A 25,380-nucleotide genomic window follows, 5' to 3' on the forward strand; every position below is an offset into this window, starting at 1 on the left:
TTTTCTATCTTCACTGACCATTTTTCTAACTGGTTCTGGACTCTTAAGAAATTACTGACAGGCTTTATATGCAACTGTCAACATAAGAAAGACAGACTTCTAATATTTTATTAAAAATATTATTTACTATATTATTTAATGCAAAAAAGTATAATATTTAATGCAAATTTGTTACCATTAGAACTTGTTTATGGTGTAACAGAATATTTCAAGCAGTTCTTGGGGATTATTTCTGTATTCTTCAGTTTTGTGTAAGAACAATTAAGTTGTTCTGTATCTTTAAATATTTTAGCCTTTTCAACAAACTAGTGCTCTGCAACCACACTTGAACACAGGAAACCTTTCTTCGGTACCGTCATCATTTGCGATACATCCCCCTGCTGTGCAGTCGCTCATTTGTTCCCTGCCTTGTCAGTCAAATGTGAGCGTCTAGCAAACTATCCTGTCACCGTGTCGGGGCTCTGCCTGTGCCTGGAACTGACAGCAGGTACAGAGAATGCTTTCAAACAGCCTTGAATCATGTTTTATTTTTAGTTTACTTTTCTTTTTTAGTCTCATTTTATCTTTAGAAGGGAAATGTCTCATCTCTGGTATGGGAAGAAGGGAAGAAAGCACCAACCAGTTAATCGTAAATGCACTCTGGTAATTTTCAGTGTAGTATGTCCATTCTCATTATTGCAATCTTTAAATGTTGTGGTGCAGAGACAGTTTCTGGAAGTTTAAATTTTGAATGTGTAAACAGAATTCTGGGTCACAAATTTTCGTTACCTTTGGCACACAACCCTAATGCTGGTATTCTGTCGGCATTAGATAAGAGAAACGACTTTGAGAATTAAGGGATTCAGCAGTTTTGAGGTAGGTTTGTTCTTTCCTTGTAGTAATGTATTTTTCACCAAAAAATGTGATTTAGAGCTAAATACTGAGAACAGGAGTTTGCACTGGCATTTAATTAGAGAAGTGTAAATCTCCTGAGTTACCATTACCTTCTCAGAAGTCATTCAAGTGTATGAAGGTCTAATAATAGTTCTAAGTTAATGGAGACGGGTGTGCTGTAGTCCTACTCTTACATTTATAATGAAGGGGAGGACAGATACGACTGGTCTTGCAGTTTATTAGGTTTATGAAAGTAAGTGGAAGTTTCTCAGTGTTGTTTTCTCCAGACAGACGTTTTATAGTAGTATTTAATTTGTAGTACTATGGAAGGGAAATGCTTTTCACCGAGACTTGCAAAACAGGAACATCTCTGGGGGAGGGAGGAAGTTATCTTGATAATATACTTGTTTGTGCTTTTACTCACTGGTAGATCTGAAATATATTTTTCACTTAGTCTTTGCCTCTAACAGGCTTTTTACTAGCTTTTTAAGGGTTACAGATCTCTGGGTTTTGGTGCATACTTCTCTTGAGGAGCTGTTTACTTTGTTTGTGTTTTTTTTTTTATAATCTTTTTTATTATTATTATTATTTGTCTTTATTTTATTTTTAACTTTATCTGTAGCCAGGTTGCTTGCAGCATATGAAATTGTGTTGTTAGGACAATTGGTTCTGTGAGTATGTGTTCCTAACTAATAAAACATTTTTGAAGTAACAGACTTTTAACTTTCCTCTGTGGTAGTGAAGTGCAGAATGGAGATGTAATACCTGTATTAAATAAAATGTTACTTTAATGTGTTCTGTAGTGGTGTAAAATATATCTGAAGTTTACCAAGAATGTGTTTTCTAACAGATACCTATATTCACAGATAAATAGCTATATCTTGCCCACATAATTAAAAAAGTAGTAGTGTCCCTTCTTCTAACTGTTTCCCTTAGAACCAACACTTAACTTCAGCCAGAGTCCAGCTGTGCTTATAAAAGTAATATTTAATCAGCTCTTAAGAAGAGCTGTGAGAGAAGACTGAGGATGATGATCACCCTTGCAGTGAGAGGGTTAGAGAACAGGATATTTTAACACGTAAAAGAAGTCAAATCAGAAAAAGTAGGTCAAGAAGTGTCTACGGAGGGAAATGTTTTTAAAATGTTCCTGTGTCAGCAAGACATGCTCTCTTCTTGAGTTGGGTTTTTCTTCAATGAATGATCATAAAGCTAATGTGCAAGCATAACCATTTCACACAAAAGAGGGAAGGACTATTGGTATAATTGATTCTGCATTATGCAAAACTAAGTGGAGAGCGAATTAAAGAGACTGTCAGCATCTATGAAGTGTACAGGTCTCTAACTAAATCTCTCATTAGTGGTTGTTCTGAAATTTGGATGGAAACTCATGTGCATGAAATAATTGCTGGATCAAATGGAGTGATATAATAAAACAAGAATGCTAGCTTGAAGCATTCAGGATTATTTACCTGAAAGGCCGTGTTATTTTCCTGGTGATAGAGTTAATTTGGGCTGAGTGTTGTTAGGGGATTGATACTTTCCCGGGATAAGAGATCAAAATTTTGGTGACTAACCAGTGCATTATAGTCCCCCTTTAAAACGCCAGTACTGTTAGTTTCCTACCTTTTACTATATGTTTGGTATTTACTGTGTCTCTTCATTGCACTGCAATACAAGAGATGTCAGTAAGTTTCTAGAATGTCAAAAATGCAGGCAGCGATTTCTCCTGTCATAGCATTTCAGACAAAGGACATGAGACAATGCAAGAGAACAAAAGGTGGATTGCCTTATTTGGGAATGCTTGTCCAAGTGCTTTGCAGAGCTTGGATAGGCAGTATAGCCAAAGGGGACAAAATCAATGAAAACTGATCTTTGGCTTTTATATTCTTAAGACATTAATATGCAATGGGAATTAAAGAGGTGTTGGTTTTAATAGCATGAATGATTTGAGACTTGCACAACTTCTGAGATTCTGGATTTATTGCTTAACTGTAGTTGGTAAACTAATGCCTGTAGTTCTTTGGCTTACATGTGAAAGGTGAGAACGTAGTACTTCTCTGTGGATGCTGGAAATGCGAGGGGTGAGAACATAGTACTTCTTCTCTGTGGATGCTGGAAATGCGAGGTTGCATCATTCCCATGATACTACTACAGAGATCGTTTAAAAGTCAGATTTCCATAGTAAGTTTTGGTTTAGAGTAATAGAGTGAACTAATGGTCGGAGTTGTTTTAATAATAAAAAAGCAAAGTGCAATCCAGTACTTTCTTACACACATCACTAAGCCTAGAATAGTACTTCTTCTCTGTGGATGCTGGAAATGCGAGGTTGCATCATTCCCATGATACTACTACAGAGATCGTTTAAAAGTCAGATTTCCATAGTAAGTTTTGGTTTAGAGTAATAGAGTGAACTAATGGTCGGAGTTGTTTTAATAATAAAAAAGCAAAGTGCAATCCAGTACTTTCTTACACACATCACTAAGCCTAGAATCTTTTCTTGTTGATGGGTATTTGCCATACCCACTGTCCTAAATAATTTAGGGTTTATGCATCATACCTCAACTAGATGTTCCATTGTAGACATGTTGGAATAAATCCAGAGAAGAACCATCAAGTGGATCTGTGTGTTGGAACACCTCTCCTGTGAAGACAGGCTGAGAGAATTGTGACTGTTAAGTCTGTAGAAGAGAAGGCTCAGGGGAGACCTTATAGTACCTTCCAGTAATTAAAGGGGGACTATGAGAAAGCTGGAGGGGGACTTTTCACAAGGGCATGTAGTGATGGAACAAAGGGGAATGGCCTTAAGCTGAAGGAGGGTAGGTTTAGATTGGATATTATGAAGAAATTATTTACTGTGAGGGTGGTGAGGCACTGGAACAAGTTGCCCAAAGAAGCTGTGGCTGTCCCATCCCTGGAAGTGTTCAAGGCCAGGCTGGATGGAGCTCTGAGTAACCTGGTCTAATGGAAGGTTCCCTGCCCATGCTAGGGGGGTTGAAGTTAAATGATCTCTAAGGTCCTTTCCAACCCTAACCGTTCTATGATTCTAGATTTTCCATTGAATTGTTATATTGTTTGTATTTTTAATAACCATGAACTATTAAGCCTACAAATGCAGACAAAGTAGAGTAGCAGATGAATATTTGTAAAAGTTGATTAGAAGTTGAAAGAAAGAAAATGAGTACTTGAGGCTTGTATATTCTCTGTATGTTTTTTATGATCTGTGGAATCTGAAGTTGATCTTTTTTCTTTTTGGAAATAAGAGACAAACATTTCCATACTGGGCTGTGATTCACTTATTTCTAGGCATGTGTAACACTTTCTTGTCATACCTGAGAGGCTATTTGCAGGGCAGTATCAGAACCAAGATGTAACCTTGCTCAGCCTGCTGTCCGCTGGAACAGCTGCTGTGGTGCTGTGGCTTCAGCAACTGAACTTCTGGTTTCTGTGCTTGCTGGTGCTGAAAGTTCCTTAAATTGTTTTCTAAAGGGACTGGGTTTAATTGATCTTGCTGCTAGGGATCTTTTTTCTTTGGACAAAATGAATAAAATTGCCTAACTTGCCTCCTTAAGAAAGCAATTTTCTTAAATGTGCTTCTTAGTCCTTTGCACAAACATCCTAAACTTTGTTTAATGTTTTCCATGTTAAATTTAGTTCTCTTGCTGGCATTATAATCTCTCAAATTAGTGATTTCTCATGTCTTGAAAATATAGCTTGTTATTAAGGTTTACAGACTCAGTGTAACACTTCGTGTGCTGCATGCTTTAATTGCCTTTTTCTCAAGTTCATTTATTAATTCTGGTTATTGCAGATATTTTCATTTATCTTCAGTATATGTTAATTACAGCTTAGTACAGTTGCTGTGGGCTTAGAGCACTTTGAGGCAGATACTGAACAATTCATCCCACAAAGCTGTGAGGACAATACAGGTCAGAGAGGGAGAATGCTGCTGTCATGTGACGTACTCAGCATTTTTGTGTCTGCTCGGGAAAACACCCTGGTGTTCAGAACAGTTCCAAGAGGGTCAGCCTTAAAAATACTGAGAGACAACCGCACTGCCAGCCAAACCAGCGGACTGCTGTGATTCTCTGGTCCCTCTCCTCTGCTTAAAATGGCTAGCTCAATGTTGTTTTCTTTCAAGCAGTGTGTAACATTTTTGGAAGGAAACTCAATTTGTCTGAAAAATGAAGTTAGTGTTTTCTCTTAAAGTATTCATAGCAGCATTCGGTTCACAAATGCACCTTTTATATGTGTTGGATGGTACTTACATCCTTTAGAAAAGGTTTGACCCTTTCTTCCCGCTCCCTGTTTACTATTGAGTTGGAGATGGGCTGATATTCTGAGGTAACTTTGTAAGTGACCTGATTTAATTACAGTGGCTTTTCTTTTCAATTAAATATCCTGGAATTTTAAGGGTGAGACTCTCTTTTTAATCTCAAGAATTAATGTTCATGAAGCTTACAGTTCACCTGATTTTACACCAATATATTAAGATTTTCTTTCTTAATACTTGGGGGTTTTATTTCATATTCAGACTTGGTAATGAGGGTATAAGATAACTTACATTGAAGATAACCAGTTATACTGTTAAGCTTTATCCATTCTTATCTTTCAGAAACACTGTTCAACTCTAATAAAACACTCCCTTTCTTGAAAGAGACCATTTCAGCTACTTGTTAACTCTGAAAGTTTAGCTATGTTTGTTTTGAGGGCAGCAATTAAACCTCCCTGTTAGCAAACAGGTATTAGGGGTGTGTGTGTGTGTTACTGGTGGCCTTGTTAAACGGAGTAGTCCCTCACTAGTTTCATTTTTACATCAGCCAATAGCAGTGGCTGAAGGGGCTGATGTGTCACCATCTGCATCAAACAATTTTGACTGCATTTGCATGTGTGTTGTTGAAGAACAAAGCAAGTTCTGTATTTGGAATTTTGGTTTCCAATTTGTTCACTGTGTATGGCAGCATTGCTTGTAAGAGTTAGTTATACTTGACATATTTTCAGGAAAACAAGGTTTAGAAGCAGGAGTTTCACCAAAAGGAGAATCCTAGGCCTCTTGATTGGTTGAATCATTAGTATGCAAACCACCAATCTGACTTACTGAATTAAACATTGAAACTGTTGGGTGTTCTGCTAAGTGATTAACTCACATAGTGTGGAGGATCAAGCTGAAAGAGTCATGCTACAAGACTCCTACTATGCATACCATGTTTTCTCATCAATGAGTAGAGCAGGTATTATTATATCTTTAAGGATATATTCCATGTCTTTTCAAACTTAATTGGCCCTTGAAACTGTCCTGTGGTAGGCAGTTTCAAGTCCCTAAGCAGAACCCTTTTTGCTCTGAAGCACACTAATATCCTGGCTATACATATTATTCATTTTGGTCTATTCTAGCCAGTGTCCTGACTAACCATGAGAGGTTTAGCTGTTTTTCTTTCTTCCTACGTTCTTTTGGCAGCAGCAAATAACTAGAGAGAGAGTAGAGTGTCCTTCAGGAACACTTCCTGATCCTCATAACATAGCTTTGGGTATCAAGGAAACTGGATGCTGATATGGCAGAGTGAAGAGAGTTCAGTAAATAAAGCACATAGCAAACTCATCTGGGTAGACTTGCACTTGAATCCTGGGCAGAATAATACTTAGCTTACTAAAATTTTGGGTGATCTGGCAATTTCTGTGTAAGGATCTGAACTGTATTAGAACTTAGAAAGCCTTGCTCTATACTTTAAGGACTTCAATGTAAGCCCTTGTTTGGGTTGGCCCTGGACCTTGCTCAGTCAAACTCGAAAGCCTCCAGGAGTGAAGATTCTGCAGCCTCCCTGGAAAACCTGTTCCAGTTCTTAACCATTGATAATGTCAGCCCTTTGGGCCTAGTGGTCCAGACAGTTTTTCAGTTTTGTTCTTTACACATTTTATACACAACAGATTTGATTGCAAGGCTACTATAGAATAAAAGCAAGAGCCTTGGTGAAATACAGACAAATGTCATCCACTGCTACTTGTGCAAAAATGAAAGAATTTTGTTAGAAAGAAATGTTTTGTACTGAAAACCACATTCCAACAAATGAATATGAATCTACATTTGGCTTTCACAAATGAAATACTTTGCTTTCCAGGTATTTCTAATACCATGTGAAAGACTAAGTTGTGTTTAAGGATGAAAGTTCAAAGCAGAATGAGGTAGAAGTAGCTCCTGGAATGATCAGAACAGACAGCTGATGTGGGGGCAAGTAGAGGGGAGGAAACACTGGTTTATTTAGCTTGGTAAAGTAGAATAGAAGATCAGTATGACTACAAGGAAGGAGCACGAAGAAGTCTTGATGGAAGAGGAAGCAGCATAAGCAGACTATGAATTAAATCAGGTTATAAAGAAGAGTAAACTTTTAACATTACTGCCAAAATTTCAAAACAGTGCCCTCAAGCCTGGCAGGGACAAAATGCTGGCTGTTTTCAAGATACATCTCAATTCCTGAATGGAGCTGTAGAAGGTAGTTGCTAGTAAACTTAGACATATGTGACTTAAAGATTCTGTAGCTCATTTAATCACAAAGTACATACTCTTGTCTGCTGCAAAGCAAAAATAAAGCATGTTGACCTAAATCACAGGCATTCTATAAGAAGGTCCAGGTACAGTGTCTGAACCATTGAGGTATCTTAATTTACTCATTTAAAGCCTAGTTCAGTGATGAGTGGATAACCTTGAGACAGTTTCTTGTGGTTTATTTGCAGAATTTAGGATGAACTGTACACTTAAAACAGGCTCTGGGTTTGAGAGGGTGGATTCCTTGCCTTTGATTTTCCTGTGGCTGGTTTGACATTCTATGACATGCTGTTTATGATGTTTGTCATTGCATACCAATGGTCTGCCACTATGCAGGCTTCTGTTCTCAAAACAAGGAATGTGACAGGGTGCTACAGGTTCACCATGTCAACAAGCTATTATGCTGTACATACTTGGGTAAGCATTCATGTTTCTCTCAAGCAAGAAATATGAGGCATCCCCATACCAAAAGGTGTGTCAGATTCTGATCTCTGAGTGAAAGTGTTGATAAGCTGTTTCTAGGTGCAGGATGATGACAGAGTATGCATTTGAAAGTCAAAGGCAAGATGGTATTGCTTATAAAACTCTACATTCCTCTATGTGAAATAGCAATTATATAATGGTCTCAGGAATTTTGAGATATTTTTTCAAGTATCTCCTTAGGTAAGTGCACATTTATGGCCCTCTGTAAGTTAACTACTACGTCACACATGATAGGGACTGAGCTTAAAGAAGCAACCAGGCCAAAGGCTCCTCACATTACTGCTTTTCAGGATTGCGTTCATGAGGTGCTGGTGTGAACAACGTAATTTGCAATGAACTGTCATAGCAAATAAAAGGATGAAACTACACTATCACTTACATGTTTGAGTGGAATATTGTTTAAGCTTTGCATACAGCTACTTGATTCTTGAGAATGCACAAACCGATACAATTTGCAACAATTTTCATTATCTTTTTAAAGATAACAATAAAAAATGATGGAAATAAATCAAGTGCTAGCAATTACGGATTGCTCAATAATAAAACTGGATGTCACAAGTATTCCTTTTTGCTTGCCTTGCAGTTGCATGGGGTAGAGTGAACCATCGCTGCTCAGGAGCCAGTCATGCATGACTGTGGGCTCTGTACTCAGGACAGTGGCGAGTATCTGGCCAAACTCCTTGTAGTAGGGGCAGGTAGATGGGGAGCTGCTGGACTTGTGGTTGCCTTCCTTTGCACTGTGGTAGGCTCTAGAAGTTTTTAATACATTCTTACTACATGGGACATCCATTTAATCTCTCCACCAGCTGTTTTAAGATGCTTTCATACAAATGATGATTTTGAGTTGTTCTCAAAATCACATTATTTGCTCTAGTTACATCAAAATGACTGTTGTAGTCCTTTAGCCGGCTTGTTGCACCAGAGCAGCATGTTCTAGAGCTTTCTGACTAAAGACTTTCTGGCTGTATACCTCCTGCCAAAGTGGAGATGCCATTTGGAGTGAATGTGTTGTCAGATGAGCAACTCCTGAAGCTTTGGAGAGGAATCAAAAGTCCAGGATAAAGATATTACAAGATGGTATTGGGGTGTTATTAAACTGTAGTCCTACTACATTGTGTTTTGCTGCGTCTTCACTGCCAGATAGAGTCAGAACTTACTGAGAAGCCTGAGATTTGCTTATAGTCATCATCCAGGAAAGCAAACCAGGTTCACAGGATTCATTAATCTGGATGTAAAGAATGTTTGAGAAGACTTTGGGCTGAAGAGTTTGGGTTAAGGCATGCAACTCAGATTGACTTGTAATTTAGCATCCTGTTACTGGTAACTTTATGCACTCCTGTATCAGTTCTGTATTCATCCTAGAGCAGTGAGATACACCTGACTGCTTAGTGCCTTTACTGTTTATTTCATAATCTTGCTGTGTTTACTCATGTGTCTGAAATCACCTATGTGCATTGTCCTTGCAGAAACAAACATCCTTCAGTCCTTCTTGTTTGTCATTGCACATTTTCCCTTCATTACTCTCCTCCAATTTTTTCTTTCATACCTTCTTACTTTTCTTCAACTGTCAGTGGAATTATTGTCTTCCTGTCTCCATATTCAGGTAGTGTCAGTGGCTGAGTATCACCGCAGGATCGATGCTCTAAATAGCGAAGAACTGCGCACACTCTGCAGACGTCTCCAGGTGCCCTCTTCAGTAGTTTAAACCCCATCCACAGATACTAAAACATCTTTCTTTGTAGTGTCTTGGATCAGGGCAAGTCCCGCACTCAGTGGGTTTGTCTTGTCTACAGCACTACAAGGATCCAGCAGAAAATTCCTTCGGTTTGGATGTATTTAATTGTGCCATACTATGATGGAATTGGTAATTTTATGATGGAATTACTACTTCCACCTTGTTCACGCAGGAATTTTCTTTCAGAATTCACAAATTTCTCACTACTGCTCAACTTGCAGTGTTGTCTTTTAACTTCCACTTTAGACTGGTGTATTGTGTTAGATAGAAGCTTTCCTAAAAAGAATGCAAAACAGGTGAAGAATCCAAAACCTTGTTGCATGCGTATTTAATTTTGTATAGGAATCTTTCTTCAAGAATCTCACAGTACTTGGCAAGTATGAAGCTTCACAACTTCTGTGGAATAGGTAAGTATTTTTCCCATTATAAAAAGCAGGTAACTGAGGCAGTTCAATATGCCAAAGGTCATACACATGCACGCAAAACAGTACTTTGGAAGGAGTTTGGATTTTTGAAGGTCTGTTGATATAGACTGAAGCTGATATTTGCATTCTCTTTAGGTGATTCTTAGATTTTTGGCAGTTATAAAATTGCTAGTTGCTGTGTACATCATACATGACTTACTGATGGAAAGCATAGCTTAGACCTCCTTAGAGGCATTGAGTATTTTGTTTTCCTGTAGTAATTGGCTGCTGAAGCTGTAAAAAATGTCATTCTGGGTGGGGTTTTTTTTTCTTGGATCTTGGCTTCTTTTACCTGTTATGTAATTACACGTAAGAAAACCTTTTCTTAACTCTGTTACTTCTTTGTTTAATAATCGTAATTATTTGCTTTAAAATGTTTTGTAAGTAGTACAGTTATATAGATCAGTAACGAGCATGAATCATGAACCTAAAAGCTGCACTTCTATAGGAAAATCAGAAATTTGGCAAAAAAAGGCAAAACCAAACCAACCAACTAAAAAAAAAAAAACTACAGCAAAAACAGACCCATGCACACATTAAAAAAAACCCAAGCCCAAAATAAACCAACCAACACCAAAAACACTCATACACACGCGCTCACACACAAAATGAAACAGAGCCCCAAACAAAAAAAGCCAACTCAAACCCAAATACCTTTCAGCTGAAATGCCCAAACTCAAGGTTTAGGCTGGCTTGAAATATCTGCAGCCTGTGAACTGTCTGCATTGAGGACATTTGAGAGTTGTGGTCTCAAATGTGATGCAGACAGTGTGGCAGTTTCTAATCTTTAAAGCCTCTGGAATCTGGCTATAGGTCAGTCTGCTCTGTCAAAGTTTGGTGGAAAATAAATCTGCAAGTTTTGAAGCTGTACGATGTTCTGTCAAACGTAATTTTGAAGACACTATCTTTGACTGCTTCTACAAATACTAATAAAAGGCAAAATATCCAACCAAAAAAAGCCCTATCCATAAAAAAAGCTAAACCAAGAAATCCACAGCCCTCCACAACACTGAAATCCAAATTATTCATCTTTTGCATGGTGGCCTTTAATCAGAATTAAAGAATAACAAAGGGAATAAGCTTTTCTGCTGTACAACTGAACATCCTGGACTTACCTGGAGTTGAAGCAGTGGATGAAAGTGAATGGTGGATGAAAGGCATTTAAGGTGGAAAAGAGTTGGACTATGAAATTCTATGAATAGAGTTTTAGAGAGAGCACTCTAGTACAGCATGTGGGTCATCTTTTTGTACATGAAGCTATATGGATAAAGGCATACTTTTTTTGCTGTGCTATGGAAATTAGTGCATAGTTTGCATTGAAAATGCTTGTTACCTTCTGTTGAAAGAAGGAAGGCTTGAGCTTTTTGCTTGCTTGATACTCACTTTAAGCATACCTTTTCTTGAGTTAAGTATTAATACTGTAATTGGGTTATTGTGTGAATATCCTTTGATACTTTGACTTTATAAGCCTATTTTTAAGTAACAGGACTTTGTGATAGCAGCTTTTTTCATAGATCTTGAGGGAGAGGAAAGGGATGTCTTTTGGGGGGGATGACTCGGGTGTATTTGTTTAAATATTCCTATCTGTATTTCAGAGTTTTCTTTCATTAACTAAGGAAGTTCACGGAAGTTTGGCAGAGTTTATCATGGTGATACCGTGAAATGCTATAGTTGTGTCCTGCATGTTTAGAGTATGAGTGATATAGCAAACACTGGTTATTCTGGAGTTGGCAAGTGGTTTTGGCAGATATTTTCTAGAAATTTTCAGGATTCAGGCCTTAGTTTGGACAGTCTGGCTTTCAGTGAAACTTGGTTTAAGGCTGATAAATTATTCAGATGCACTTATTCTTGTTAAGGTGTTTGGGCTTTTTCTTTAATAAATCTCTCAACATTTTATTAAGTCTTGCTGTGGTGGCTTATCTTGCCAACTTCTTGACTCTGTCCTATTCCTTTGTCAGATATCACTATCCCTAGAAAGTTTTAAATATCCCTGCAGCAGGATTTATAGATGGAAATCTGTTTGGATCTCAGCTATTCTTGTTATCAAGATGTGGCACCTTAACTTGTAAGTGCCAGTGAATGTTGACAAGGGTAAGAAGGTGTTGTGAACTATGATACCTGATGAGGAATTTTATGGCCTTCTGCTGCCTCCACTAAATGGTATCTACAACAACTCAATAGGGAAGATATATAGGTCAGGTATTTTAAACTACTAGAGGACCCTTGTGCATAGTTCATCTTTGCCAGACCTCAAAGCTTGCTATGCAGCTTAAGTATTATTGCTGCTTTCCCCTCAATTCCCCCTCTCAATTCTTTCTTTTTTGATTCCTGTAAGTACTCTGGCAGGCCAGAGAGGAGCAGCAATTACTCTAAAGGCTCCATTCAAATGGTTTGCTCAAAATACATGGCAGCAGTCTTTCCAGGTGTCTGCTGCATATCTGAAAAACTTCATAAGTAAAAGAGTATTGATTCAGAAGCTCCTGAGAATTGTGCATGTTCAAATTTTAATTCCTTTCTGCCTTTTTTTTAAAATTTTTTTTTTAAAATTGCTATTTTAGTATTAAAATGCAAGAACTTCATAAGGTAGCTTCTGAAAAGCATTTGAAGCCTTTCAGCTGTGTATGAGAAATCTGTTTCACTGTTTTGGCATAAAACCGTAGCTTTCTTCTGAGTAGGTGTCTGTGGAAGTTACTGTTGGCATACAGTTGTGTACCAGCTTGCTATTGGAAGCAGTGGAAGTCTAGGTCAGATCAAATCTAATGGATTTCTTAACTTTTGAAGGATTTGCATAACTGAATTGATAACTGCATGATTTTAAACCTGCGAAGTTTCTGTCCTGCTAATAGAATTGCAAATACTTATTAACTTCCTGTTCTTTTTGTAGATAACAACAAGAGAAGATATCAATTCAAAACAGGCAACAAATATCAAAACAGACCTGGAGCCTGAAGCATTCCGGCCAAATCTTAGCGATCCCAGCGAATTACTACAGCCAGAACAAATTGAAAAGGTATTAACTTAGATGTGTCACTTTTTACTATTGTACAATAATGTATCACAAATGCTATGACTGTAGTGTAAAACACACCGGTAGGAAGACCTTGTGTAATATTAAATAGAATAAAATAAATTGTTTAGGTTAGAAAAGAACTTCAAGATCATGGAGTCCAGCTGTTAACCCAGCACTGCCAAGTCCACCACAAAACCATATCCCTAAGTGCCATGTCTTACACATCCTTTAAATACCTCTAGGGTTTGTCACTCAACTGCTTTCCTGGTCAGAGTGTTAAGGGCTTGGAAAGGACCTCAGAGATCATCTAGTCCAAACCCCCTCTGCCATGGGCAGGGACACCTCCCCCTAGACCAGGTGATCAAGGCTCTGTTCAACCTGGCTATGAACACTGACAGGGTTGGGGCATCCACAGTCTCCCTGGGCAGCCTATTCCAGTGTCTTATCACCCTCCGATTAAATAGCTTCTTCCTAATAGCCAATCTAAATTTTCTGTCTTTCAATTCATACCCATTACTCCTTGTCCTTTTCACTACAGTTCCTAATGAAGAGTCCCTCCCCAGCTCCCCTGTAGGCCTCCTTCAGGTACTGAAAGGTTGCTGTGAGGTCCCCATGCTGCAACCTTCTCTTCTCCAGGCTCAACAGCCCCAACTTAAGTAGAGTAGAGTGGGAGAATCACCTACCTCAATCTGCTTTTGATGCAGCCCAGGATTTGGTTTTCTTTCTGGGCTGTGAGCAGACACTGCTGGCTCATGTTGAGTTTTTCATCAACCATCACCCCCAAGTCCTCCACTTCAGGACTGTTCTCAATCATGTCTCCACCCAGCCTGTAAGTGTGCCTGGGATTGCTGTTAGCCAGCTATAGGACCTTGCACTTTGCTTTGTTGAACTTCATGAGGTTGGCATCAGCCCACCTCTCAAGCCTGTCAAGGTCCCTCTGTACTGCATCCGTTCCCTCCAGTGCATTAATTGCCCCACACAGCTTGGTGTCATCAGCGAGCTTGCTGAGGGTGAACTCAGTCCCACTGTCCATGCCACCGACAAAGACGTAGGATAGTACCAGCCCCAGCACTTACTTATGAGTGGTGTCCCTCAGTGGTCAGCTTGTTCTAATTCTTGACAACCCTTTCACTGAAGAAATACTTCCTAAGTTGGTTCAACCCAGACTTCCACTTGCACAATGGAAGGTCATTTCCTCTTGTCCTTCTGCTTGTTCCCCAGGAGAAAAGACCAACTGTTACCTCACTACAATCTCCTTTTAGGTAGCTGTAGAGAGTGATGAGGTCCCTCAAGCCTCCTTTTCTCTAGGCTAAACAACCCCAGCTCCCTTGGTCCTCTCGTAAGATTTGTGCTCCTAACCCTTCACTGCCCTCCTTTGGGCATAATCCAGCACCTCACTGTCTTTCATTTTGTGAGAGGCCCAGAACAGCACATAGTACGTGAGGTGTATGGTCTCACCAGTTCCCAGTAAAGGGAGACAAGCCAGGATGCCATTCCTGGGCACCAGGGCATACTGCTGGATTTGGTTCAGATGGCTGTCAAACAGCACCCTCAGGTCCTTTTCTGCTGGGCTGCTTTCCAGCTGCTTTGCCATACTGAACCTCATACAGTTGACTTTGGCCCATTGATCTAGACTGTCCAGATCCCTCTGCAGAGACTTCTTTCCTTCCAGCAGATCAGCACTCCTGCCCATCTGCAAACTCGCTGAGGTTGCCCTCAATGCCCTTGTCTAGATAATTGGTAAAGCCATTAAACAGGACTGGCCCCAACACTGAGCTCTGGGGAACACCACTAGTGACCAGCCACCAGCTGGATTTAACTCCATTCACCACCACTCTCCTGGCCTGACCATCCAGCCAGTTTTTTACACAGTGAACAGTGTACCTGTCCAAGCTATGAGCAGGCAGTTTCTCTCAGAGAATGCTGTGGGAAATGGTGTCAAAGGCTTTAAGAGAGTCCAGACAAACGAACATCCACAGCCTTTTCCTCATACACCAAGCAAGTCATTCTGTGTCATATAAAGAGATCAGGTTTGTCAAGCAGGACATGATCCCATGCTAGCTGGGCCTGATCCCCTGGTTGTCTTGCACATGCTGTGTGATGGCACTCCAGATGATCTGCTCTATGACCTTTCTTGGCACTAAAGTTAGGCTGACAGACCTGTAGTGCCTGGGATCCTCCTTCTGGCCCATCTTGTGAATGAGCACCACATTTTATAACCTCCACTCAACTGGGACCTCCCCAGTTAGCCTGGACTACAGATAAATAAATGGTGGAAGGTGTCTCAGAGCACTTCTGCTCCATTTCCTTGGGTGGATCCCATCCAGCACCATAGACCTATGTGTGTCTAAGCAGAGCACAGTTCATAGCTAAAACACTGTGCTTTTTTAATTCTAGCTTTCAGTACACCAGGACAACTCTTGTCTGTGTCTTTGCCCTTCTTTCATTCTTCCTTGAAAGCATCTTGGCTTTCGCTGCAGTTCTTGAGTCCGGTCCCAAATCATCTCGTAAATGTGTTTATTGAAGTTTTGGGTTCCTGTGCATTGCATTCAAAGGCACAGGAACAGGACAGCAAGCAGCATTTATCCTTCAGCTTGTTACCTGCTGACTTGAGTGATGTAGTTACCCAACTCTGATGGGACATGTGCTATCGTTATGCAAGAATAATTGTGTTTTTACTGTCCTTGGATAAACCTTTTAGAGACCTTAACAAACCCATATTCTTCAGCTAATATATCATCTTCTGCAGGTCACTGGTAGAGGTGGGAAAAGATGCTTGCTTGAGTGACCAGTGGTAGAAAATACACATGTGAAACTTCAGGTTTAGTCTGAAGTTTTAAACTAGCTTTTAAAGCCACTTATAAGTAGTTCAGAAGAACATAATCTGCTTGCATTTACTGGTAATACCTTCTTAACTATAAAGCATATATTAAATAAAGGTTTGTCACTTTATTGTTGATAGCTCACGAAGTCTCTTCCACCACGGACTATTGGCTATCCATGGACTCTTGTCTACAGTACTGCAAAGCATGGCATGAGTTTGAAGACTTTGTATCGAACAATGATGGGATTAGACACACCTGTGCTGTTGGTTATCAAGGACAGTGATGGACAGGTAGGAAAATGTTTGAGGAAGTAGGGGACCCATCAAGAAAAATGTTTGAGGAGTATAAAGGAACAGCTGACGCTTTGGTCCATCATGGGAGGTAAAATGGTGTGTATCAAGCAGGTTTTCTCCGTGATAGTTATGTAGAGGCTTTTAGAAATGTGTTTCACTGCTAAGCAATTCTATGACATACTACATGCCTAGAAAGTTCTTTAATGATACAAGTTCGCTATTGTAATGCATGAGTCTCATAATACCCAATTAATCATTTTAATTTTAATATTTTTAATACACTTAAAGCACAAGAAATACAACCTGTAAAACTTTGATGCTGGAAGATTCTGATGAGTTGGAATGTTGTAGCCAGCTGTGGCCAGTGCTTCTTGGTACATTCTGTGGCTGCAGCCATCATCTCTCCCCCATACAAGGGATGTGGTATCTCTGTTGCATTATTAATCTTTTTTCCTTTAGTCTCTGTAGTTGTGCTCTATTCTCCTTTGACTGGGGTATGAATTTCAGAAAGTGGTGTACATCTCACCATTTGAGTACAAACATCCTCTCAGGTATTCTAATAACAGCTGAACACTCGGCAGATTCTTTTTCTGAAACTTCTGCTCTCTCTCATGGAAGCAAGTTACTGCGGTCATGAAAAAGTGACATGACCCCTGTAAAATCTGTAGGATTTGCTTCACTTATCTGTCCCAGTTTGGTAACCAGTGTGTTTATTTTATGGAAGCATGGCCTCATATTGCCTCATATCATTCAGGGGGTCTGAAATCTGTAAATGAAGGGTGTCTTTTCTTATTCAAGTCACAACTTGATTTTTTTCTTGTTTCCTGCCTCAGGTGTCCCTTAAAAAGAAAAATCCCTTTTAAATCTCTGCTAGTAGAGCAGTCTTTCCCAGAAGTTCTTTAAAAAGGAATTTTTCTTCATTTACTTCTTAATCTTGAAGACAAAAACTGTTGAATAGACTTGAGATGTCTCAACAGACTCATCAACCTCTTAAATGTACTTTGGTAACTCTACATTTCTGGTTCCCTGATTAGCTTCTCAGGATTAATTTGAAAGATATCTGCTTCCTAGTACCTGATTATCTGGCCCAGAAAGAAAATATGCTGCTTCTTTTAGGCCTGTCTTGCCACCACTAGGTAGTATTGTACTGTTGCTGAAAGCATTCAGTTTACCTTCCACAAGAGTATCTCAGCTTGCATTGTTCAGAAAGTGCCTTGGTTGCTCAGTCAAAACAAGGAGTTCATAGACATGTCATAATCCCTGTTTGTGAAACAAACCTTGTTGAATCTCATCTTACAGTCTCATGCCTAGGAATATGTATGAAAGTGTTCTTTGGACTTATGGGTCAAGTAGCCACTGAGTTTATATTTTCACAGTGTGTGCCAAATCTTATCTGGATTCCCCACAAGACTGAGGAAAATCGGTGTTTATTCAATGAGCAGCATAGGCTACAGTTGGAATGGTTAAGGCAAGTTTTACATGCTCAGGCCTTGCCAGTGTAGTGAGTGGTGTTTTTGGTAGTTCTGTGTCTCACACTACGAAGGAAAAATGTCTTTGCATTTGACAGAAGAAAATTTATTTGCACTATCTTTCTGTTCAGAACCTATGAAAATTCAGCATAGTCTTTCACCTCTTGATGCAAGGATCTATAATCATGACAAATAAGTGGTAGCCTACTATGCCCTTTGGTAATTAGTCAGGGTAAATCATTTTATTTAATAAGCTATTGATTTTTTTTTAAATAAGTTAATTCATCTTTTATATCTTGTATCTTCCTTGCAGATAGTCCTATAAAACTGCTGTCCATGATTGAAAAAGAATCAGAGTACTTTTTTCATAGAAGATTGTATCCAAAAATAGTTCACTAGCAATATGCTAAGATAAATACTATTTTTGCCCTTGTTATGGACTGTTATCTGTCTACTGGTATGTGCTTCTGTTAGTGAAAGCACCAAGGTCTGGTGTCTACTCTGATAACCATTTAAAAAGAAATTGACACCTAATGCCTGACCTTGAGTCACTAAACAAGTGGTGGTCTAGAAGTGGAATTAATGCAGTTAACTACCCCAAGGACTGTCTAGTTTAATAATAAGTTATTCTTCAGATTGTATTATATGCACTGTAGCAGTGTGAGACATGAAACCTAGAACTGGGGATTTGAGTTGCCCACCCTAACAACCAGCCACAACAGTCTCATGTCATGCAGAAATACGAATCAGTTCTCAGGAACTAAAATAACTGTTGGGAGCAAATTGCTCTTTTTCTGCAAAGCCTGATTCTTTTATTGCTGCTTAGAACAACGATGTGATCTTTCAAGACTCAGCTTGAAGCATATAGAACATAGGTTATGGAATCCTGATTCCTGACAGTATTCAAACAACCAAATTGTAGCTTCAGAATCAGTTTTCCATAGTGTAGGGAGGTGTATGACAGACCATCTGAGGATCTTTATAGCTTAATTTACTCCATAATTAGAAATAAAATATTTCTGTATCTGTATATGAGGCAAGCTTCAAAGTCTCAAGTAAAGTGTGTAAGGCTTTCTATATGGTTAGGATGTACTAGTTTTGTGTTTCACTGGTTATACAAATAACAGCCCTGAGATTATCTGAGACAAACACTGGAATAAGTGTTGTGTGAGAAGTTCATACCTGTGTAGAGGCTGAACTGAGTTTAGGTTTGACACAACTCTGTTATTTTAACAGAAGGTTATCTCAATCGTTAATGAAATCTTATATTTACTTTATCTTTTTTTACTTATATTAACTTACTTAGATGTAGTGTCAGCCCTGAGGATATTGATTTTGAACTAAGACATGTCTTAGCTACTGGAATGTAGCTTAGCTACCAGAGCTCCTGGGAGTTATTCAGAGAATAACTTGAGCCCTTAAAAGAAGTTAGGCTGCAGAGACTTTGGTAGTTTGGAGACTCAATAATAATTAGAAGGGTTCAGTGGCTTCCTTTTGATGGAAAATATTCATGTAGTTATTTAAACATGGAAATTTTGTGTCAACAGTCCATTTTGTTATGTTCATAGATCAACATTTCTTAATTTGAATTCAATATGGATTTTTACCCTAAAAGATACTGTTTAAGTTCAATTATGTGCATACAGTAAGCACAGTCTAAGGTCACAAAATGTTTGATAGAGAAAAGTTAACACCCAGGTTTCTGAAGTCTAGCCTATTGGCCTAGATACTTGAAATCACAAGAAGGAAAAAAATCTCATCTGTCCTGCTCTTTTGAGGTTGCATGTGCAAAGACAATAAAATGCAATAGCGTAATGGACTATGGCAATTATATGTTCTTCGATTCTTTCGTAACAGTTACAGTTTGTGGAACAGGTAGTAAAAATGAGCTGAAAATGAAATACTGTCTTGAAGTTTGAATGAAAAACATGCATGAAGTCAGGGCTAGAGGAAATTAGTTTTGTGAGACTGAAATAACCAAATAAAACCCTAAAAGAAGCAATGCAGTTGATAGAAGTGTGACTTTGGGTAATAAAATACCTAGTATTTAGAGCTGTGATATTTAGTCAAATAGTTTGTCTTTCAAGGGCAGTGAACCAATAACTCAAAGTTCTAATGGAAGACCTGATTTTATAATTAAGTCATTCATAGAATAATCCCTTTCCTCACCTTTGCTTATAGAGGCTATGCAACAATACCCAAAGTATCAGCTTAGAATGACTGGCTACTATCAATCTAAAATCATCTGGTCTGAATTTCTCTGTGAAGTCTTTTCACTTAAAACATATTTCAACTGACCCAAGCCTATCTTTAGAAAAAGGATTTTAGAATTAATGTTATTTCTAATAGGGCAACTATTACTTTTCTTAATTTAAACCTGAAATCAAACAGCAGTTTTATCTGCCTTGTCTATGATTTTGAAATTTTGAGTTCTTCACAAATTGTAGGGGAAGGGAGCACTTTGCATATCTTTGCAACCCTAGGCTAAGAGTGCTGTTATGTTTCAGCCAGCTGATTTTCCACAGATGTTCAGATCTACTTAATTCCTCATTTCATTTTCTTGTTCCTCCTCCCCCCACCCATGTTGTTGTTCTAATAAGAACTTCTTCACCTATCATGCCAGAATTGAGATGGACTTCTCAGATGTATTTTTGCAGCTATTGCTGCTACTACTACATATGCAGTATGCTACTGCTTTTGATCATTTAGTGTTCTGTTCGTGTCGTACTACAAATTCAGTGTTGGATGTTACACTTGGCCAACTCTCACTTGCATTTTCTCTGACCCATGGGGCCATCTAACCAGTAATGCGCTAAAAAAATAGATAAGTATTGAAATATGTAGGTCTTAAGAATATTGGGGACTCATCTCAAACCTACTTTAAATAGAAAAATAGATAGGAAGAAAAAAAAAAAAGGCAAAGCAAAAAAGCCTTCTGCAAAGTATCACAAAAAAGCTCAGTTCATTTTGTTCTGACCTGTTGTGTTTTTCCCAGAAAGCAAAAACATAAATAGTAGTTGCTTTCTCTCTTAAGTCTGTTCTTGACATTGAGACTGTGAGATAGTAGAGAGATACCTTATCAGTGTTTGACACTAGATGTTGAATGAAATAAATGTCTCTGTCAAGGGAAAAAAAAAACCCATGTTATTGTGCTAATTTTCCTTTGAACTTGCATTAAAACAAAGGTATAGGAACTTGTACCTTAGTTCATGATCTTCAAGACTCTCAACTAATTTGCTGTTTAACAGTGTCTGAAACTGATACAGGTCTTTGAAAAGTGAACACCTTTAGCTGACTGTGATATTGTATTTCATCGCCTTGTCAAGTAAGTTTAAAGATTCCTCCAGAGAATGAGATTTTTAGGGTATAAATATTGGTCACATGTATGCTCAAAGGTAATTCTCGTCACTGAACTAATGGAACCATTTTACACAAGTAAAGAAACTTGTCAGCATAGTGATATTTTGTTTTTAAAGTAGATAATATAAAAAAATTAAAAGTAGCAATACTAATATGGGGAAGCTTCTGTAAATTGCTGTGACTTAAAGGAAGTTCAGTATTTAAGTCCTACTTCTCTTCTGCTCTTTGACAATGGAGTCTGAACAGTGACTGGTAAAATGTACAGTACTACCTGCATCAAACTGATTGTTTGCCACTGTGCATACTTTAAAAAAATTAATAAGAGTTTATTGCATGAGATTAATGCTTGACTTCAACAAAATGTGAGCACACAGTGGCTCATGTCCAGCTTTTCATCCACAAGAACCCCTAAGTCATCCTCCACAGGGCTGCTCTCCATTTGTTCATCTCTAAGTCAGTACTTCTATGTCTCTGATTGCCCTAACACAGGTACATGGCCTTTCATTTGGACTTGTGGACCTGACAAGGGTCACATGGGCCCAGTTCTCAGGTTTGTGCAGGTCCCTCTGGATGACATCCTGTCCTTGTATTAAAATCTATGTTGTAAGACAGGGTAACCATTGCTTACCTGTTAGTTGGATTGGAATTAATATATTGCATGAAAAATAGCTCAGTTACAGCTAGAAACTTGCTGAAAATAGCCTAGTTGAAGTGGAATAGGAGCTACTTAAGAAGGAGCAGGGCCTTTTGGTCTGAAGTTTTAAATATATCTGCCTTGTTTCTGAGAGTTTCCTGAGTTGATATCCATTAGATTTTTTTCTTGCTGTGTTCACTTTTTATTGAGTCCGCTTATTTTTTTTAAATTACACCGTATCTCAATGCACTTCGAACCATGATATAAAGTAAGGCTCCTCCTGTAGTGAATTTCAGATCTGGCAACATTTACAGTCTAATTTGTTTATCAGTTGCTATCATTAGATATTCTCAGATGCCCTGCAGTTCTCTTATGTTTTCCTTGCTCTTGTGTATTTTTGCTACAGGTTTTTGGTGCATTAGCATCTGAACCATTTAAAGTGAGTGATGGCTTTTATGGCACTGGGGAGACCTTTATGTTCACTTTCTCTCCAGATTTTGAGGTAAGTAGTAATAACTTTGTATGCTTTTGCTTTTTTCTTTCTTCCCATGTGCGTTATTTTAAAATATCTACTGAATGAATCTAGCAATAAATCTGAAAAATACTATGAGTTGTCCCAAAAATGTCATCATACTAGTTTTCCCATGGAATCCATAAGTGCACAGTAAATTTGTGTTTGCATAGTGAAAAACATACTCAACCTGACTCTTACATTGTATTGAAGATTTTTCTACTATTGTGAATTCTTCCAGGTGTCTGTCTGAAAATTCACAAACTATATCCTTTTAAAGGGCACATTAATCTGACCTAGACATATTTTCTTAGTATTTTTCATTGTATAGAAGTTTCAGTGCTCAAAGGCAGCCTGTTTTGCAATGATCTTATTTTACTTAGTGTAAAACCTAAGAAAATTTTTATCTGCAAATATCTGTTCCCTGAATTTTCTGTGTAAACTTTGTAACTTCATTAAACTGGCCTCTAGCCACTCATAGCCTGTCTTTACTGACGTCTGGTTTCCCTTGCACCCAAGTGAAAAGTTCAGATGTTTTTGCTTGGTAGTCTGTTTAGGTTTTGTTATTTTCTGTGGTTTTTTTCTCTTAGGTTTTCAAATGGACAGGAGACAACATGTTCTTCATTAAAGGAGACATGGACTCCCTTGCTTTTGGTGGAGGAGGGTGAGTTGACATTAGTATCTGTTAAAAGTGTGTATGTCTGCACACCTTTGTAAAGCAAAACTGAAATTTTAATTCAGTTTGTTAGCTCAGGACTCAAGAGTTACCAGCCAAGAAAGCTTTGCCATGTCAGATGTTTACCTTCTGATGTTGAAGGAACTTATACAGGAAGTTTGTCTTCTGCACAGTGTGGCAGAAAGTTTCAGCTCTGCAAGGTTATGATGCCTTCCTTGCTCAGTTTGCATGTGTGTCTTGCTGTATTCAGAGTGGACACAAGATACTATGGTTCTGAAAGTATGTAAATGTGAAAATTGCATGTAACTAGAAGAGGCCTGAATTTGAAAGAGTTCCATCCCAAGACAAAGCCATGTCTTCAGAAATTACACTGTCTCACTCCCTTTTTTTCCCCCATGCAAGTGCATAAGCTTCTGGGAGGTTTCCCTTATTTGTTATCAACATTCTTTTTACATGAGACTACATGTCTTCTTCCTAACAAAAATGGAAGAAGCTGAAAACCAAGGCATTCTTGTTATCTTTTGACTTCAGAATATCTAAAGAGGGATATTCTGAGATGAATAATTAGTTAAAAAAAATAAATAAAATCTTTGGAGCTATGAATTTGTCAACAGCAGTTAGGTACTTGTGTTAAAAAGAGTTCTGTAATTCCTTCTCATTCCTGAATTCTGAATGAAAAATATATTCCTAAGTTTAGTGTTTGCTCCCTCAGTCTTTAGCTTTAATACATTGTCTGTCTTGCAGAGGGGAGTTTGCTCTTTGGCTCGATGGTGATCTCTACCATGGAAGAAGTCATTCATGTAAAACATTTGGGAATCACACACTTTCTAAGCGAGAAGACTTCATTATTCAAGACATAGAAATATGGGCTTTTGAATGAGTATTTAACTATTTCTACAGGGTATTGTCCCAAACCTGACATGAATCAGTGCAGCTTAAAAATTCCTAGGAGCAGTATAATTCATTTTACTTCTCTGATATTTTTTTGGTTATTTTTAAATAGCAGACTTTTGTTCATGCTTTCACATCTGTAATATGCTGTCATACTTTTTACTAAGCTGTAGACACTTCTACAAAATATTGACCGTGTGGACTAAAAATTAACATTAGTTACTTTGAGCCTTGTGGCCTACAGAGTTTTCTTATCCATATTACAGTTGCCTCCCAGGTTTCCCACACACACCTTTCTGCAATCCTGCTAGGGGACTGCTTCATTGAATATAGGTTATTATTTTTGTATTCAAATTATGTCTATGAATGAAGTTGCCCTCTGTGGACCTATGAGAAAGCTGTGTGTGGGTATTTGGCAGCAGCACTGCAGATTGGTCCAGACCAGTGGTGGGTTATTCATGTGGTGCCACAAATGGGTGAGAAGCTGAGCATTCCTTCTTAACACATCCCAGTACACACGTGATGAAGTTAGAAGATATCCAAAGTCAACAGTGCCACTCGTTTTGTTTATTGTTCATGTTTAGAAAAAGTCTGTTAACATGTATTGTAGCTGCATGCTGGTTGTATTAAAGAGTGTTTTGCACATGCTGCTAATGATCTGCGGGTTTGGGACAAATACTGACAATATTGAGCTACGTGGCAAGGACTTCTGTAATAGCAAGAGAATGTAAGAATATGATTGTTCCACAAAATTAAAAGGCTAAAGCAAGCAAAACTCAGTGAACAATTTGTAGCTATAGTAGGGCATTAAAAGTACAGAAACAGATGCATCTTTCTTCAACATAAAGATATATACTGTTATACTGTTGTAGCCGTGTAGCACATCAGCTCCAAGAATATAGCTTATTCCTGTCCAAAGAAAAAAATACTTGTGATGTTTTTGAGTGGGTCTATGTTGTAAATTTACAATTAGCACCAGCTCTGATTAAAATGACATAATGTATTATAGGTAGAAAATATTGTAATTCAGTAGACTCGTGGAATATGCAAACTTACTGTCATGTGACCTCAGAAAAAAATGACAGGCTAGAATACAGTTCCAGTAGCTCTTGTCCACTTTTGTAGGAAAATTGATAAGCCGTTGTGGCAATAACAGCTCAACAAAACTGTTTGTTTCAAAGCTTTTATTCTATGTTCTGCAAAAATACCAACAAAACAAAACAAAAAAATTGCTGTTAAGTGTGACAGTGACTGACTTTGTGCTGAAATTTCAGCTATTTCAGATGAACATTGTATATTATCTTGTAAATTAATGTTTAAAGTAGTTTTGTTATTATAGAAAAGTGTTGATTGACGGGTTGCTTATAGCACTTTAAATTATTCTAGAAATGGAATAAAAGCCAAACGGGTTGGCTTAAGTAGATGTAGTTGTATATTATTTCAAAATATTTACATCTCTGGAAAGTTCGAAAAAACCTTATTTGAAGACAGCTTACTGCTATGGTAATGAGAAAGGGCAGATGTTTCATCTATAATATGCTAATGCTCAATATGAATAGAAAAACAGGGCTTTGTTTCCTGTCTCTATGTATAGCTCTTTATCCTTATTAGAACTTAG

General features: G+C 38.2%; 1 protein-coding gene across 1 annotated transcript; it reads left to right on the forward strand.

Annotated features, from left to right (window-relative positions):
- The first annotated feature begins 457 nt into the window (after positions 1-457).
- Positions 458-23,858, forward strand: LOC103801852 (oxidation resistance protein 1-like). The gene is made up of 7 exons (XM_009074287.1): positions 458-642; positions 9,498-9,578; positions 12,978-13,103; positions 16,066-16,218; positions 22,091-22,186; positions 22,786-22,859; positions 23,616-23,858. Exons 1-7 carry the CDS (start codon positions 577-579, stop codon positions 23,749-23,751), a joined length of 732 nt encoding a protein of 243 aa, XP_009072535.1. The 5' UTR covers positions 458-576; the 3' UTR covers positions 23,752-23,858.
- Positions 23,859-25,380: the final 1,522 nt, after the last annotated feature.

This window comes from Acanthisitta chloris, unplaced genomic scaffold (genome assembly GCF_000695815.1).
Source record: "Acanthisitta chloris isolate BGI_N310 unplaced genomic scaffold, ASM69581v1 scaffold4335, whole genome shotgun sequence".
NCBI lineage: Eukaryota > Metazoa > Chordata > Aves > Passeriformes > Acanthisittidae > Acanthisitta > Acanthisitta chloris.

Bases quoted from the DNA above. Each gene is read 5' to 3' on its own strand.
- LOC103801852 (XM_009074287.1), top strand. From the start codon at position 577: ATGTCTCATCTCTGGTATGGGAAGAAGGGAAGAAAGCACCAACCAGTT. The intron at 13,104-16,065 runs GTATTAACTTAG...TATTGTTGATAG, and splicing joins AGCCAGAACAAATTGAAAAG to CTCACGAAGTCTCTTCCACC. The intron at 22,187-22,785 runs GTAAGTAGTAAT...TTTTTCTCTTAG, and splicing joins CTTTCTCTCCAGATTTTGAG to GTTTTCAAATGGACAGGAGA.